The following is a 14,662-nucleotide window of genomic DNA, read 5'->3' as shown; positions in this document are numbered from 1 at the left end:
GCCCAGGGTCAAACAGCTAGTAAATGTCTGAGGCCAGATTTGATCTCAGAAAGAAAAGTCTTCCTGACTCCAGGCACAGCTGTCTATCCACTATAGTGCCACCTACCTACTACCCTTTGTTATCTATGGTCATAATCAATTAAGACAAATTGCCCACCTACATTACCTCTATGTTTCCATTCTCTAAGACATGTGTTACCTGTGATCCTGTTGGAGATGCTGAATAGCCTGGAAGTTCTTGGTCGCTGAACAAATGGTTCTCGGTAATAACGGTCTCCAAAGCACATGCCTAATAACTCTTTGCGCACTGTCTTGTTCCAAAGTCCATAGATGAGAGGGTGGCAGATGGCACTGGTAAAGGACAACCATGTGGCTAAGGTCTCCAAGGCAGGAGAGACACTGTTCTTCCCCCAGAGGGCCTCAGAAGTGATGACGACCATGTAGGGGCCCCATGTGATAACGAATGCACCGATCACTACCAAGATGGTGATGAGTGCCTTGCACTGGTTGGCAGAGTACACCACGCCTTGGAAAGTGTTCCTCCTACTGCCTGAGGAGGAGGTGGAGGTGTTAGAGTTTTTCCTCCCATTTCTTTGGGCATCCTCCTCCACAATGACCACTGTACCACAGTGAACCTTGCGGGCCTTCACCCTGGCTACATGGAAGATGAAGCCATAGCAAACCACCATGACCACAAAGGGCAACAGAGCACACCATATTTGCCAAAAGGCCGTGTACCCAACCTCCCGGTGCCAGGCAGCTACACACATCCATTTGAACTCATCAAACTCCACCGATGACCAGCCGAACAAGGGGGGGAGGCAGCCGATGAGGGAGTGGAGCCAGATGTAGACGAGGGCAAGCACAGCCCGGTTCCCAGTGATCTTCATGGGGTACACCATGGGATAAAGGACAGCATAGTAGCTGGCAAAACAGATGCGGGGAGAGGTCATAAATGGAATAAAACATGTGATGGCAAATATTCTAGGGAGAGTTAGGGAGTCTGAATGATGAGACGATTCCCATCAGCAAACAGCACCCTGCTGGCATTGATACCAGGCAAGGTAAAAACTACATGGTTTATAGGCCAATGTAAAGCTATACTTATATATAATAAGTTAAATTAATTGTAAGATGATTAAAAATAATACTTTTAAAAATAATGATTAATTAAATTAATGACGAATAAATTTTAATAACTTGCTAGATTATTTTAAGGAAAACACTTTTTAAATCTTAAAAGCACTTCGAAATAATTATTAAATAATAAATAATAATAATATTCTGATCTCCCCAAAAGCTGGTACTCTCCCTCCAAAATTACCTTGTATTCAACTACTTTGTATATATTTTTTCACTTTCTGTTACATATGTTTATACTATTACTCATCCTTCATTTTCTACAAGAACTAATGACATCAGGTAGCGATGTCTTGACTTGTTCATGAACTGGATTTAAGTGAGGCAGAGTTACTCAAAGTCATCAGCCTCACTCTCTCTTCCAGAGTCATCAAAGTCCAGGGGCAAGACAGAAGTCAGACTGACTGTTGAGAGCCCAAGATGCAATGGATGACCTTGGCATCTCAGATGTCTGACCAAGCTCTAAGTATTCCACAGTTCTTGCTCCAGCCATCTTTATGGCCCTTGGAACACATTGTTTTAATCTGCTCATTCCACTGGTAAAAGTCTTCATATGCTTGGGCTAGACTTCCCTCTAACTCACCAATGGATTTGAGGCCTGTCAATTACCTTCAATCTGGTTTAGCCCATCTATGATTTTACCAGAGTGTGGCCACTGCATATGCTACAGCTTCTTGAAGCCAGAGGGGTATGCATGTGCATGTGTGTGTGTGTATGCATATATATGTATATGTGTGTGTATATATGTACATATATACACATACATACTTACATGTATTTATATATGTACTTGTCTCTTCCATTACAATATAAGCTTCTTACAAGTAGGGACTGTTTCATTCTTTGTCCTTATATATCCAGTCCCCCGTGCAGCGCCTGGCACAGAGTAGACGCTTAATAAATACTTGCTGGTCGATTGACATTATGGATAAATCTTGAAAATGTATTACATGTAAGGAAATGACATTCATGGGTTTTGAGTCTTCAGAAGTTTGACTTTCATGACATATCAGCAATTGCCCTGACAAGAACCTCTATTTTATTATGATCACAATAATAAAAACAATGAGACAGAACTCAACTCTTAGAAACCCAGATAAACACTGTACAGTGCATTGGACAATCTCTGGAAAATACCATTATCTTCTGCATAACCAGATATGTCACCCCAATTTATTTTGTTGTTTTGGTTAACGCTATTTTTAGTAACAATGTCATCTGTCAACCTGTGGAATGAGACTCTGAAAAACATTTTCCGTGGGCACTGATCCCAAGAACATTCATTTCTAAGCTCTTTTAGCCTTAGGACTGTGTTATTTTATTTCCAGTGAAACTTTTCAAGTGCCTAATTCATCTTCCCCCGTTAGCAAGTGTACAATTACTTCTTCCATTCCTGTTGATTCAGACACTAACATTTAAATGGCTAATTTCTTCTAAATAGCTAGTTTCACTCACATCAGTCTATGCATTCTTTATGTTCTCCTTCTGGTTATGTTCACACAGGTCCACCATATGGTTTATGTTGACTGTAGTGACCAAGTCAATTCAGTCAAACCAACTGGTCTATTTCTTTCACTGCACTGCTTGTTTGGCTAAACTAATTAAACTAACTGGCTGGTTCTTTTGGCATTTTATAAACATCCCAGCTATACCCCCTCTTGATTTATCCTCAAATAATTTCTTTCTGAGGCAGGTAGGGGGCACGGTGGATAGAGTGCCAGGCCTGGAGTCAAGAAGACTCCTCTTCCTAAATTCAAATCCAGCCTCAGAAGCTGTGTGACCCTGGGCAAGTCACTGTTTGCCTCAGATTCCTCATCTGTATAATGAGCTGGAGAAGAAAAGAAGGCAAACTATTCCAGTATCTCTGCCAAGAAAATCCCAAATGGGATCATGGAGAGTTCACCATGACTGAAACAACAAGTCAACAACCTCTTTCTAACCTTTTTTCTATTCTGCTTTTCTCTCCTCTTCTATTCATTTCTCCTCATCTTCCTACTGTCACTTCCTCTATCTAGTTGTGTCTGTGTCTCTCTCTCAAGTAATATACTTGTTTCCAACCTACAGGAGGAAATGTAATTTCTAAAAGAGTAAGAAAAATTGATTTCCCTAAAATGTCAGGGGTAAGGAATGGAGAGAAATTTGTTTTAAATGTTTCTGTACATTAAGACCATTTTTATTTGTCAGATCATTAGTGATTTCTCATTCAATTTTTTTAGACATGTGGATAGCTAATTACCATAAAACAAAATCCTTCATTAGAATAACTCAAATAACCAAGGTGATTGTCTTATTCTAGATACTTTAATCTTACGCATCTGGCCAATGCACTTTATGAAATTATCTTTTAAAAAGTAAAAAGCAAACTATATCCTTAACCTAACACTTAAGGCTCTCGTAATCTGGCTTCAGCCTACCTTTACAGCTAAATTTCATATTATAACCCTTTAATTATTCTCGCTGTTCAGTCATTCGGTTGTGTCTGACTCTTTCTGACCTCATAAATCATAGCCTTTCAACACCGTTCATGACATTTTCTTAGCAAAAATACTGGAGTAGTTTACCATCTCCTTCTCCAGTGGATTAAACAGAAGTTAAGTGACTTGCGCAGGGTCACACAGCTAAGTGGCTGAGACGAATTCGGACTCAGCTCTTCCTGACTCCAGGCCCAGTACTCTGTGCACTGTGGCACCACTTAGCAGCTTCCATTAGTGACCTTCCAGCAAAACTGGACAGTTCTTCCTCACTGATCTCTTTCTGTACCCTTCCCCCACTCCCTCTGTTTTTACCCTATTCCACAGAAGCTTCCTAGAATAAGTTCCCTTCCATTGTAAGTAGAAATGATGAAATTCCTCCCTTCCTTTAAGGTACAGTACAATTGCCACCTTCTCTCAAATCATTTCTTTGATGACTTGCAGCTGAGTATGGTTTCCCTCAGAGAATTTTACTAAAGCACTCTGTCTAAATCTCTTATTTTCCCTAAGATAGTCTATCTTCGCTCATCCTGAATTCTGCAGTTGCAAGCTTCAACCAAATGTGCCATCAGCTCCCTATTGCACCATTTTCTTTTTTGCATCTTGGCATCTCTTGCCCTAATACAGGTGCCTTTTACGTAAGCAGGTACTTAATAAAAGTTTGATTAAATAAATGAATCAACCAGTGCTGAAATGAAATCACTCCTTTGGGCTGTTGTCCAAATGCAATCAAGCAATGGAAAAACCTCCATTCTTGCCGTCTGTCTTACATGGTAAGGCAGCTTGTTTAGGAGGCGGGAGTCTACTAGCTGTAGTCATGTCTTTGTCCCCTGGGGACCCCAGCAAACTTCTAAGGGTCCAGGTGGATTCTAGCTTGAGCCCTATACCTGATGTGCAAGGAGGAAAGTTGTGATTGAGTGGGAGTGTGGAGATGTGTTCACCTGAATATAATTAAACAAATAAGTTCTTTCTCTGAGCATGGGCTCTGTGCAAGGGGTTAGATCCAAATCTCAGAAGTTAGTTTAAGGCCTTCTTGGTGTCTAAGTTGGGGATTATCAACCAACAAGTACTTCTCCGTATTAATAATTAATGTCAATGTTATAATATTGTTATTAATATCTTACTATGTTCCAGGCACAGTGCTAAGTTCTGGAGTTAAAAAGAAATGTAAAAACAATCTCTGTCCTCAGGAAGCTTACATCTAATGGAAGAGACAACTGTAAAAATAACAAGTCCATAGGTAGAACAGGGGGAAGGTGATCTTAGCAGGGAAGGCCACTTCCTGGGAGCACTGAGAAAGGTCTCTTGGGGAAGGGAACAATTAAGCTGAGAAGGAAACCAGGGATTCTGAGATGTGGAACTGAGAGGGGAGAGAATTCCAAGCATGGGAGACAGTCAGGCAAGTCCCGGAGATGTGACAGAGGGTGGTGTGTGAGGACAGCAAGTGAGCCTATGTAGCTGCATTGTGGAACGTTGCATGAAGAATAAAGTGTAAAAAGAGCAACCTTGTGGAAAGTGACCGAGTTAGGAAGAGCTTTAAAAGTCAGACTGAGGGCTTTCTACTTGATCTTGGAAATAAGGAGAATTCGCTGGAATTTATTAAGGTGGGGCAGTGGGATGCAGAGACCTACGCTTTAGGAAAATCACTTTGGCATCAGAATGCAAAGACACCTGCTTATTTAAAAACTCACTCTGTTTGATACAATAAGCTCAAACAAGTGACTTGCAGTCTCTGCAGGCTGTAACACTTAACCACAGTTACTGAACCCCCAATGTATGCTATGTTAGAGGCACTCAGAGAACACACACACAGTTCCTTCTCAGAAGAAACCTGCTCTATTCTGTAAACCTCTGGAGCACCTGGCACTTGGGAGATAATGGCTAAAAAATTCGTTGAAAATGATGAGCGTGACAATCACTGTAGAAGCTCCAAAAGTAGGTGTTTATCCAATAATCCACATTTATTTAGCACCTATTATGGTGGGAGCCCAAAGCTAGGTGCTAGGGGAGTTGTTCGGTTGTTTTCAGTTGTCTCTGACTCTTGAAAACCCATTTGGGGTTTTCTTGGCAAAGATATTGGAACTGTTTGCCATTTCCAGCTTCTCCAACTCATTTTACAGATGAGGAAACTGAGGCAAACAGAGTAAAGTGACTTGTCCAGGGTCACATAGCCAGATTTGAACTTAGCAAGATGAGTCCTCCTGAGTCCAGGCCTGGCACTCTTTCCACCTAGCTGCCCTACAGAGCATATAGAAACTTTAAACTCATTCCCTACTTTCTTGCAGTTTACATTCTAGGAGGAACTGTAAGTCTCGCAAAAGAGAGTAGGCTTCCTAAGGGCAATGACAGTTTTTTCTCTTTTCTTTCTAATCCAGTGTCTAGTATAGTTCCTTGAACACAGAGAGCGCTTAATTACTGTTGGATTGGATCAGAGGGTGACAAGACAATAACTCCGAGGGCACTTGTGTCAAATTCAAATAGAAAGGGATCCCTGTGGGCTGTGTATTAACTCAGAAAACCACAAATTAATATTATCCATGCTGCTGTGCCTTTGTATTTATCTGGTTAAACATTGCCTAATTATAATTAACCTGGTTTGGGCTGAACTCTGCAGTAGAGAGCTGGGGGGACCAACACAGCTATTATTCATCATGTGCAATGAAATCATGTTCAGAAAGGGAAGCCATGAGAGCACAGAGGAGATAAGAGGGCCCCAGTGGCATTAGCCTTTCCAGGTTCCCATGCCAACACGTAGTCAGGTGAACTTTTTATGATTGGACAGACAGCATCACCTGCCTTACCTCAGGTCTAGGGTATCACCTACCCAGAATGGTCTGGACCCTAGCCAAACCCTAATCAAGGTAAACACGGGGGAACTCCACCAGCAAAATCCTATTGGACATCTCTGGCTTCTTAAGTGAGTGAATGAACTCAGGAGGTCATTAATGCATTGACAAAGCCCCCATCCTGATACAACAAAACCACTCTGGTGAGAGGATATTTGGGTTACAAATGGTATAGAGTTGATATCATTTACATATTTTAATGGTATATTCAGGTAGCGTAACTAAGGCTTAGTGGCATCCCATCACCCCAACGAAAAGGCAATCACTGAGTTTTAAAACTATTAAAGCCCTTCTCCATTATCCCTTGCCTCCTTCTCCCATCAGCATGTCATTCCTTTGTCCTTGAACCCTAGCATCCCTATGCCACTTACTGGAAGTCAAGAAACACATTTTATTGATTTTGATGTTTCCCTAACATAGGCTTCTATTGAGAGAAATTACTTAATAAATGTTTGGAATTAATTTTTGTCAATATCCTTTAGCTACATTTATCCTCTAAAAGAGAAAGGGAGGGTCTTTCCAATCTGGAATTTGGGTTCTTCTCTGCAGCTAAGGGCTCCTTCACCTTTGTTGTGTTAGGGACTCCTCTGGCATAGATTTTGGGAGCAATCTCTGGGTTCCTCAGAATAATGTTTTTAAATAATATTTTTAGCTAAAATATACAGGATTTTAAAAGGAAACCAATTATGCTGACACACATTTACCAAAATATTTTTAAAGACTAGTTTACAGCTGCCAGATTAAGAATCCTTGCTCTTACCTTCTATTAAAAATATACTAACATCAGGGAGGCAAGCACGATGTGGTGGAAAGAGCAGTGTCTGGGAACCAGGCCCCTAACTAGTTATGGGATCTCAAGCCTCTGTTTCTTCATCTGCAAAAGGAGATTTGGACTGGATTATCTTCAACTTCCTTTCTAGTTAGATAACAACTACTTGGTAAGTGTTTACCATGTGCCAGGTACCATGCTAAACACCAGGGATACAAAGAAAGGCAGAAACGTGGTCTCTTTTCTCAAGGAGTTGATGTTCTAGCTCTCAAATTACAACAATGCTATGATCACACATACATGGTGAACTTACCGGTCAATAGCAATGACACCCAGGGTAAGCATGCTGGCAGAGCTGATCAGTAAATACAGCAGAGCGGAGAAGTTGCACCAGACCACCCCAAATATCCATTCCCGCCGGATGGAGCTTGTTGCCACAAAGGGCAACACCAGCACCGACAGCAAGAAGTTTGACAGGGTCAGGCTGAAGACAAATTTGTTACTAAGTGTCAGGAGATAGGACTTCTTGTACAGGGTGAACACTATCACCAAGTTACCCAGGCAGACGAAGATGGCGATGATGATGATGGCAATAGACTCGGTGATGGTGACTGCCCCGTCATCTCCCTCTGGGGCTGGGAGGTTGGCCAGTTCCTTCCCTTGGCTGAGAGAGGAGTTGATGCTCATGGTCAGCATGCCACGTGGTAGTGCAGGCAGAACATGTTGTATGGCTGGAACACCAAAGGGACAACAGGAGGGGCAAGAGAAGCAGGTGGCAGAGGGGAGGATAGAGAAGAGGAAGGCAAAGGGAGAAGAAGAGAGAGAACAGAGTGTGAGATAAAGGGGGCAGGGAAGAGAGAGAAAACAAGGAAAGAAAGAAGGCAGGGAAATAGGGAAAGAGAAAGGGTGTGTGTGTGTGTGTGTATGTGTGTGTGAGAGAGAGAGAGAGAGAAGAAGAAGAAGAAGAAGAAGAAGAAGAAGAAGAAGAAGAAGAAAGAGGAAGAAGAAGGAGAAGAAGATGGAGAAGGAGGAGGAGGAAGAGAGGAAGGAGAAAGAGGAGGAAGAAGAAGGAGAAGAAGATGGAGAAGGAGGAGGAGGAGGAGAAGAGGAAGGAGAAAGAGGAAGAGAAAAAGGAAGGAGAGAGAGAAGAGAGAGGGAAAAGGAGAAAAAGAAGGAGAAAATATGAACACATTGGATGATAGACTCTCGCAGTTGGGATACTCCAGAGATCATTCAATCTAACCTCCCACCCAATGCCTCTTGCTCCAAAAAGGAGTTTGCTCCCAAACCCAGAGGGCTATATTCCAGTTTCTCCCCCAAGGGACCCAAACCTAATCCAGGAATAGGACATCCCACTAGAAAAGGGCACTAGCCTTGGAGTCAGAGACTAAATATTCACACCCAGTTGTGTCACTGACATCCAAGGCCTCTAGGTCTCCCTCCTTACTAGCCTACAGAAGGACCACAAGAAATAAATGAAGTCTTAACATTTTATCAGGTTCTTGAGAGAAGACTCAATATAAGTATTATAGCACCAACTAACTTCTACATAACCCATGTTAGAGAGGCTGGGGTCAACAAGTTAGAAAATCAATTTTAGGCAACAAGCATATATTAAGCATTTATTGTACGGCACGCTCTGTGCTAAGCACTGGAGATACAGAAAAAAGGCAAAAAATTGTCCCTCCTCTCAAGGAGCTCCCAGTATGTAAACACGTATATACGTACCTACACATATGTGTGTACATGTAACTGTATATGTATCCATTTGAATAAATGTATGTATAAATGCGTATACAAATATATACGTGTGTGCGTCAGTATGTGTGCATATGTAATGATAAATTGGAGATAGTATCAAAGGACAGGCATTCAGATTAAGGAGGACTTAGAAAAGTTTTACAAACCTTAAAGGAAGACAGAAGGCAAAGCTGAGGAGGGAGAAAATTCCAGGCATGGCGGATAGCCAGTTAGAATGCATACAGTCAGGAGATGGACCATCTTTTGGGGGGAAAAGCAAAGAGACTAGCGTCCCCATGTTGTAGAGTATATGAAGGGGATTAAGGTGAGAGGGCGCTGGAAGGGTAGGAAGGGACCAAGTTATGAAGGGCTTTCAAAGCCAAACAAAGATTTGATATTTGATCTTGGAGGTGAGAAAGAGTCACTGGAGTTTTCCAAATGGGCAAACTCTTTCCTGAGCAGTCAGCACGGGGCCTGAAGTCCTATTCCCCATAAGATGCAGTCCCTATCATATAAAATGGAAAGAACATCACCAACCAAACAATTCAAACTGAGTGTGAAATTATGATAAGCAAGCTTGGCCCCAAAGAAGAGACAGGAGAAGATGCCTCCTCAATTTCTCTTCAAAGATGGTGGGCTATGGGCATGGAACACTGCACTCAGTGTCATGCTTTTTTGACATGTGAGTTAGTTTTGGTGAACTGGTTTTTTTTCTTCTTTGATGTAAGAAATGACTTTATGGGGGAGGGGATAAGTGGAAAATGTAAGTGATATAAAAACTGAAGATATCAATGAAATTTTATTTTTTAAAAGATGAAGTTTCTACCAAGTGAGGTCAGTCCAGGTCAATAATGATAACTATTATTATAGCAGTACTACAGCAATTTGAGCTCTGTGAAACAGCTTATACAAATTCTTTCATTGAATCCTGACAACAATCCTGTAAACTATCTCCAGTAAACAGACCACGACATTTACCTAAAAAAACACAGAAGCCACTGGACAAACATCATCAAGAAAGAATAGAAACTGCTTCTGTGAAATAACCCATAAGGAATCTTAAGAGTTAGAAGGGGTCTCAAAGGGTATCTCGTTTAACTCCCCCCCGGAAATCTTTTTACAGCATCCGTTAACAGATGCCCATTCAGCCTCTGTTTGAACACATACAGTAACTAGGAAAGTCACTACTAACCAAGTGCCTCACTCCATTTAGGAGCAGCTCTGATTGTTAGAAAGTTCTTCCTTGCAATGAGTCAAAATCTGTCTTCTGTCCCTTAATTTCTACCCACTGGTCCTTGAGCTACCTTCCAGTAGAATATCATATATGGCAAATTTTTCTTTCATAAGATAACCCTTCAAATACTGTGCCTTAGTTTCTTAAGGTGTAAAATAAGGTTGTTGCTAGGATCAAGTGAGATAAATTATGTAATTGTGAACTTCAATACACTATATAAATGCTAACTATTATTATTATCCTATCCTAACCTTTTGCTTTTTTAGGTAAAAATCCCAAATTCCTTCACTTGATTCTTGTGATGGGTTTCAGATCCCTAACCATTCTGTTTGGCCTCTTTTAAGTGACCTCTATATTGCCAATGTCCCTCTTAAAAATCTGGTGCCCAGAACTAAACATGGTACTCCCTGAAGAATCTGTGATAACATTCTAATGGGACTATTCCCTCTCTTAATTCAGTACTATTAAAGCAACCCAACATGACAACATAGGCAGCTTGGTAGAGTTAACAGTGTCAGGAAGGCCACAAACCAGACTCCGACGCTGGGTACTATGTGCCATTGGTGACTCAGTGGAACTTAGCAGATGTTGCACCCGAGCTGGTAGGCATTGCTACATTGAGCTACCCATCCCACCTCCACTTATTAACACTGTCACGTTGTTGGCTCATATTGACCTCGTGTTCAACCAGGGTGTTTCCCCAGGTCTTTTTCACGTGAATTGCTGCTAAGCCGAGTCTCCAGAATCTTGAACTTGTAGAAATGCTTTTTTGAACCAATTTGCAGAACTTTGATGAATGACTTGTTAAATCAATGTTGTTCTCTTTAGAGCAGTCACCTTGGGAGACTACAACCTTATTTGGGCTCTCTCTTGGAATTTGCACCACATTCTTCAGAATCGCTTAAATGGTGGGAAATCATTGCCCTTTGAGGGTGGATTTGATGTTTTTGGAAAAAGCTAAAAGCCATTTGGCCAAGTCTAATGAATGAGATGGTTGATTATTCCTGTGAATTTTCAGCTTTTTAGATCTGGCTCATGTTTCCAGTCAGCTGAAATCTTTCCCAATCTTGATTCTGTCATCTGGTGGCATATTGTCAATTCTTCCCCAATCTGCAAATGTTATCATCATGCCTTCTATGTCTATACCTTTGCAAGGAAACTTGAGATGTATGTGAAATATCAAAAGGAAATTACTAACTCATGCCAGACATCAAAGTTTCTAAATCAGCATATATTTTATATACATATATATATACATACATACACATATGCATATATACATGTCAGAAAATTTTTTTAACATGCAGATGCCAAGCCCTATCATTTTACAATATGAATATTGATACTAAAAGACACTGGCCCTTAGACCACAGAGTGGATCCTTACAGAACACACTCTTGGGCAAGGTGAGTCCAACTACCATACTATAGCTTATTGGCCTCATTTCCAACCACAGCCGTGATGGAGGGACCTGGCCAACAAGGCAGGCGAGGCAATCAGTCACCTGGGAAACGTGAAGGGTCTGTTACTGCCAATGGGGAGCAAGGGAGACACAAGCCCCAGCAAATCCCCCAAGGGTGTATCTCAAAGAACAAGGAAAGTTGGGAATTGGAATGCTCTAATCAGGTGTACACCTCTTGGCTCTCTGCCAACAGTACCCTCAAGGCGGCCAAGCCAGAGTCTTTTGAAAGGAAGCAAAATCAAGTTGTGACTCACATCACTTTACTGAGCTATTTGGATTCAAGAAGGGAGCACAGTCTTCTAAAACACTCACGCTCATTTCCACACCACCTTACTGAAATCAACATTCTACACTAATATGACTGATTTTTTTTCAAAAATTTAAGTCAGTTTTAAAATTTCTATAAAGAGTTTTTTCTAACTGAATTTCTTTAAAGTCTTAAATCTGGATAGACTGGCATTTTATAATTATTTCAAAAATGTGACCAATTTTTTAAATTGAGTATCCCAAAACTTGTCCATCCAAAAGAACACTGTCCCTCTTTAAAGTCATCACTTTCAGAGGTTAAACACTGACTTGGGCTCTCCTTTTGAATGCTACAGCACCTTCTTTCAAACTGCTCAATGGTGGGAAATCTTGGTCTTTTGAAGATGGCTTTGAGTTTCTGAGAACAGCCAAAAGTCATTCGGCCAAGTCTAATGAATGAGGTGGGTGATTTAGCCAAACAATACTGTTTTGGGCCAAAAACAAAGAATGATTATGCAGTAATGGGACTAGATTTCTTGTGTGGCTCAAAAACTGTCTCATCCAAAAATGATTAGAGGAAGGGCAGCATCCTTGGAATAAACTTATAGCCTCCCAAGGGGACATCTTGGAAGGAAAACATGCGCCTGAACGTGTAAATTCCAGCAGGTTTCTTTTTAAAAATTCTCATTATTTTACGGAGGCACTAGGCATTCCATCTGGAAATGCTTCATCAGACCTGACTCACCATGGTCTTGAAGGTAAGAATCAACAAACCCCTGAGAAATATGTCTACATTTTGGTAGAGGGTGTGTAAACATGTCTGTATTTTGGTAGAGAGTCTGAGTATAAATGGGAAAAACTGGACAGAAAACATTAAATCAATCAGATAATGGCTGAAGAAATTGTGGGACCTTTTAGGTCTGTAAAATGCTCTATATTCATCATCTCATTTCAGAATATACACTGTTGCATCATTAAAAATCCAATATGGGGAATTTCACAGCTTTATGGGAACACTTGTATGAACTGGTGAGCAAAACCACACGAACAATACACAGAATCATTATGATTGCATCCACAAAAACAAAAGAGAAACAAAATCTAACTGGCATTAAGTTAAGATCAATTCAGTCCTAGAGACAGGCTGATGACATGTCTTTCCCCTGCAGAAAGGAGGAGGGCGGCAGTGGGGGATGACACTTGCAGAATGCTGCATATGCTGGTGTGGGACATGCTTACTAGATCTGAAGACTTTGCTTAGCTGGTTTGTTTTTTGTTAATAAAGAAGATATTGTGTGTGTGTGTCTGTGTGTGTGTGTGTCTCTGTGTGTGTGTACCAGGTCCTATTTTTTCTTTCCGATGCCCCAGAACTACTCAATCTGCTTGGTTTCAGCACCTGTCCTCACTGGGTTCTTTTATCCTGTGTGGAGTCTGATCTCCCTTCTCAGCCACTTTTTCCTCCTTGGCCCTCTGGGCCTCTCTTCTTGTTCTAGACCCTAACTACTTTTCTAAACTGCTCCAGTTTAACTGCTGAAGGGGTCTCAAATGGAAAAAGATCAAGAAGCCCTGTTCCACCTTAGTAGCCTAAGACTAAGACAACTTAAGTTGTCTTTTAGCCCTAGATTTCATCTATTTTCTTGTCAGAGAAATTCCCCATTCCTGTTGGAGAGAGAGGAAAATGAAAAAAGAGATGGAGTTGTTGCCTCAGTCCCCACAGTCCTGTCATCAAGTGGGGCCACTCACCACCAGCACCGAGACAACTCCTGATGCCAACTATTGCCTTGCCCTGTTCCTTCATCCTTCTATTTTATTCCCCCAAATCAGGTCATTGGAGCCTTGCTACAGGGCTTGGCAAGCCCTCCTTGATGAGGTCCAAGATTCACCTCCTGGTCATCTACAAAATAAAGGGGTTGGACAAGGTGGGGGATGTGGTCCCTTCTGGCCCAAGTTCTATGTATGATCTTATGTTGGGGAGTAGTCAAAAGTCCTTTTGGCTTCTCAAAAGCTAAACACCTGTGAATATACGATCATAAAATCATAGGATTTTGAGCAAGAAGAGATCATGAACACGACTGAGTTCCAACTCTATCATTTTATAGATGAAGAAAACTAAGGCCCATAGAGGTTAAGCTCCTACTATGTGCAACGAATTGTACTAAGTACCAGAATAATAGAATTCAAAATATTTAATTAAGTTAGATTGAAAAACAAGTCATTTCACATCTCAATGGCCTACCCTAGAGCAAAATTTGCATTTTTCTTAAGCAAAGATTTGTATTTGTATTTCAACAAGAGCCTTCCCCCTCCTTAAGCCAAAATTTCTGGGGAGCTAGGTGCCTGGAGAGACTCTTTTAAAGAGAATTCATATTTGCATTTTCAGAGACTGGCACACAAAATTGTAAAGGAGGAAAAACCAACCCTACTTGAGAGGAAACAACCTTAAGACCACATCAAATAAATAGGGTGGGTCTGATACATCATTGTGATGTTATTTGGCAGTGCTGTCTGGGGCTTTTCATCCCAACAGCTCAAAGCATTTATAAAACTTCAAGTAATAACACCTCCCCAGGGCAATCATGATTGAATCACAGGATTTAGGTCCTACAAGCAGTAGAGAGATGAAAAAGAAAGAGAGAAAGAGACAGAGAGAGAGAGAGAGAGAGAGAGAAAGAGAAAGAGAGAGATCCTCAAGGGCCAAGGCTTCATTTTACAGAGAAGAAAAATGAGGCTAGGAGAGGTTCAAGTCACTAAGCT

General features: G+C 41.2%; 1 protein-coding gene across 4 annotated transcripts in view; it reads right to left on the bottom strand.

Annotated features, from left to right (window-relative positions):
• The window catches only part of GPR161 (G protein-coupled receptor 161), a 50,394-nt gene that overhangs the window by 23,480 nt on the left and 12,252 nt on the right, over positions 1-14,662 (bottom strand). For all 4 annotated transcript variants that reach the window (XM_072648718.1, XM_072648719.1, XM_072648717.1 and 1 more), the window contains 2 exons: positions 7,540-7,957; positions 200-924 (listed from right to left, as the gene is read on the bottom strand). In XM_072648718.1, coding sequence (XP_072504819.1) covers positions 200-924; positions 7,540-7,922 — 1,108 coding nt within the window. In that variant the 5' untranslated portion in view covers positions 7,923-7,957. The remainder of the gene's footprint in view (positions 1-199; positions 925-7,539; positions 7,958-14,662) is intronic.

Source organism: Notamacropus eugenii, chromosome 2 (assembly GCF_028372415.1).
Source record: "Notamacropus eugenii isolate mMacEug1 chromosome 2, mMacEug1.pri_v2, whole genome shotgun sequence".
NCBI classification, from domain to species: domain Eukaryota; kingdom Metazoa; phylum Chordata; class Mammalia; order Diprotodontia; family Macropodidae; genus Notamacropus; species Notamacropus eugenii.
Note: the sequence above shows the minus strand (reverse complement) of the source record. Positions and strands in the feature narration are given on the sequence as shown.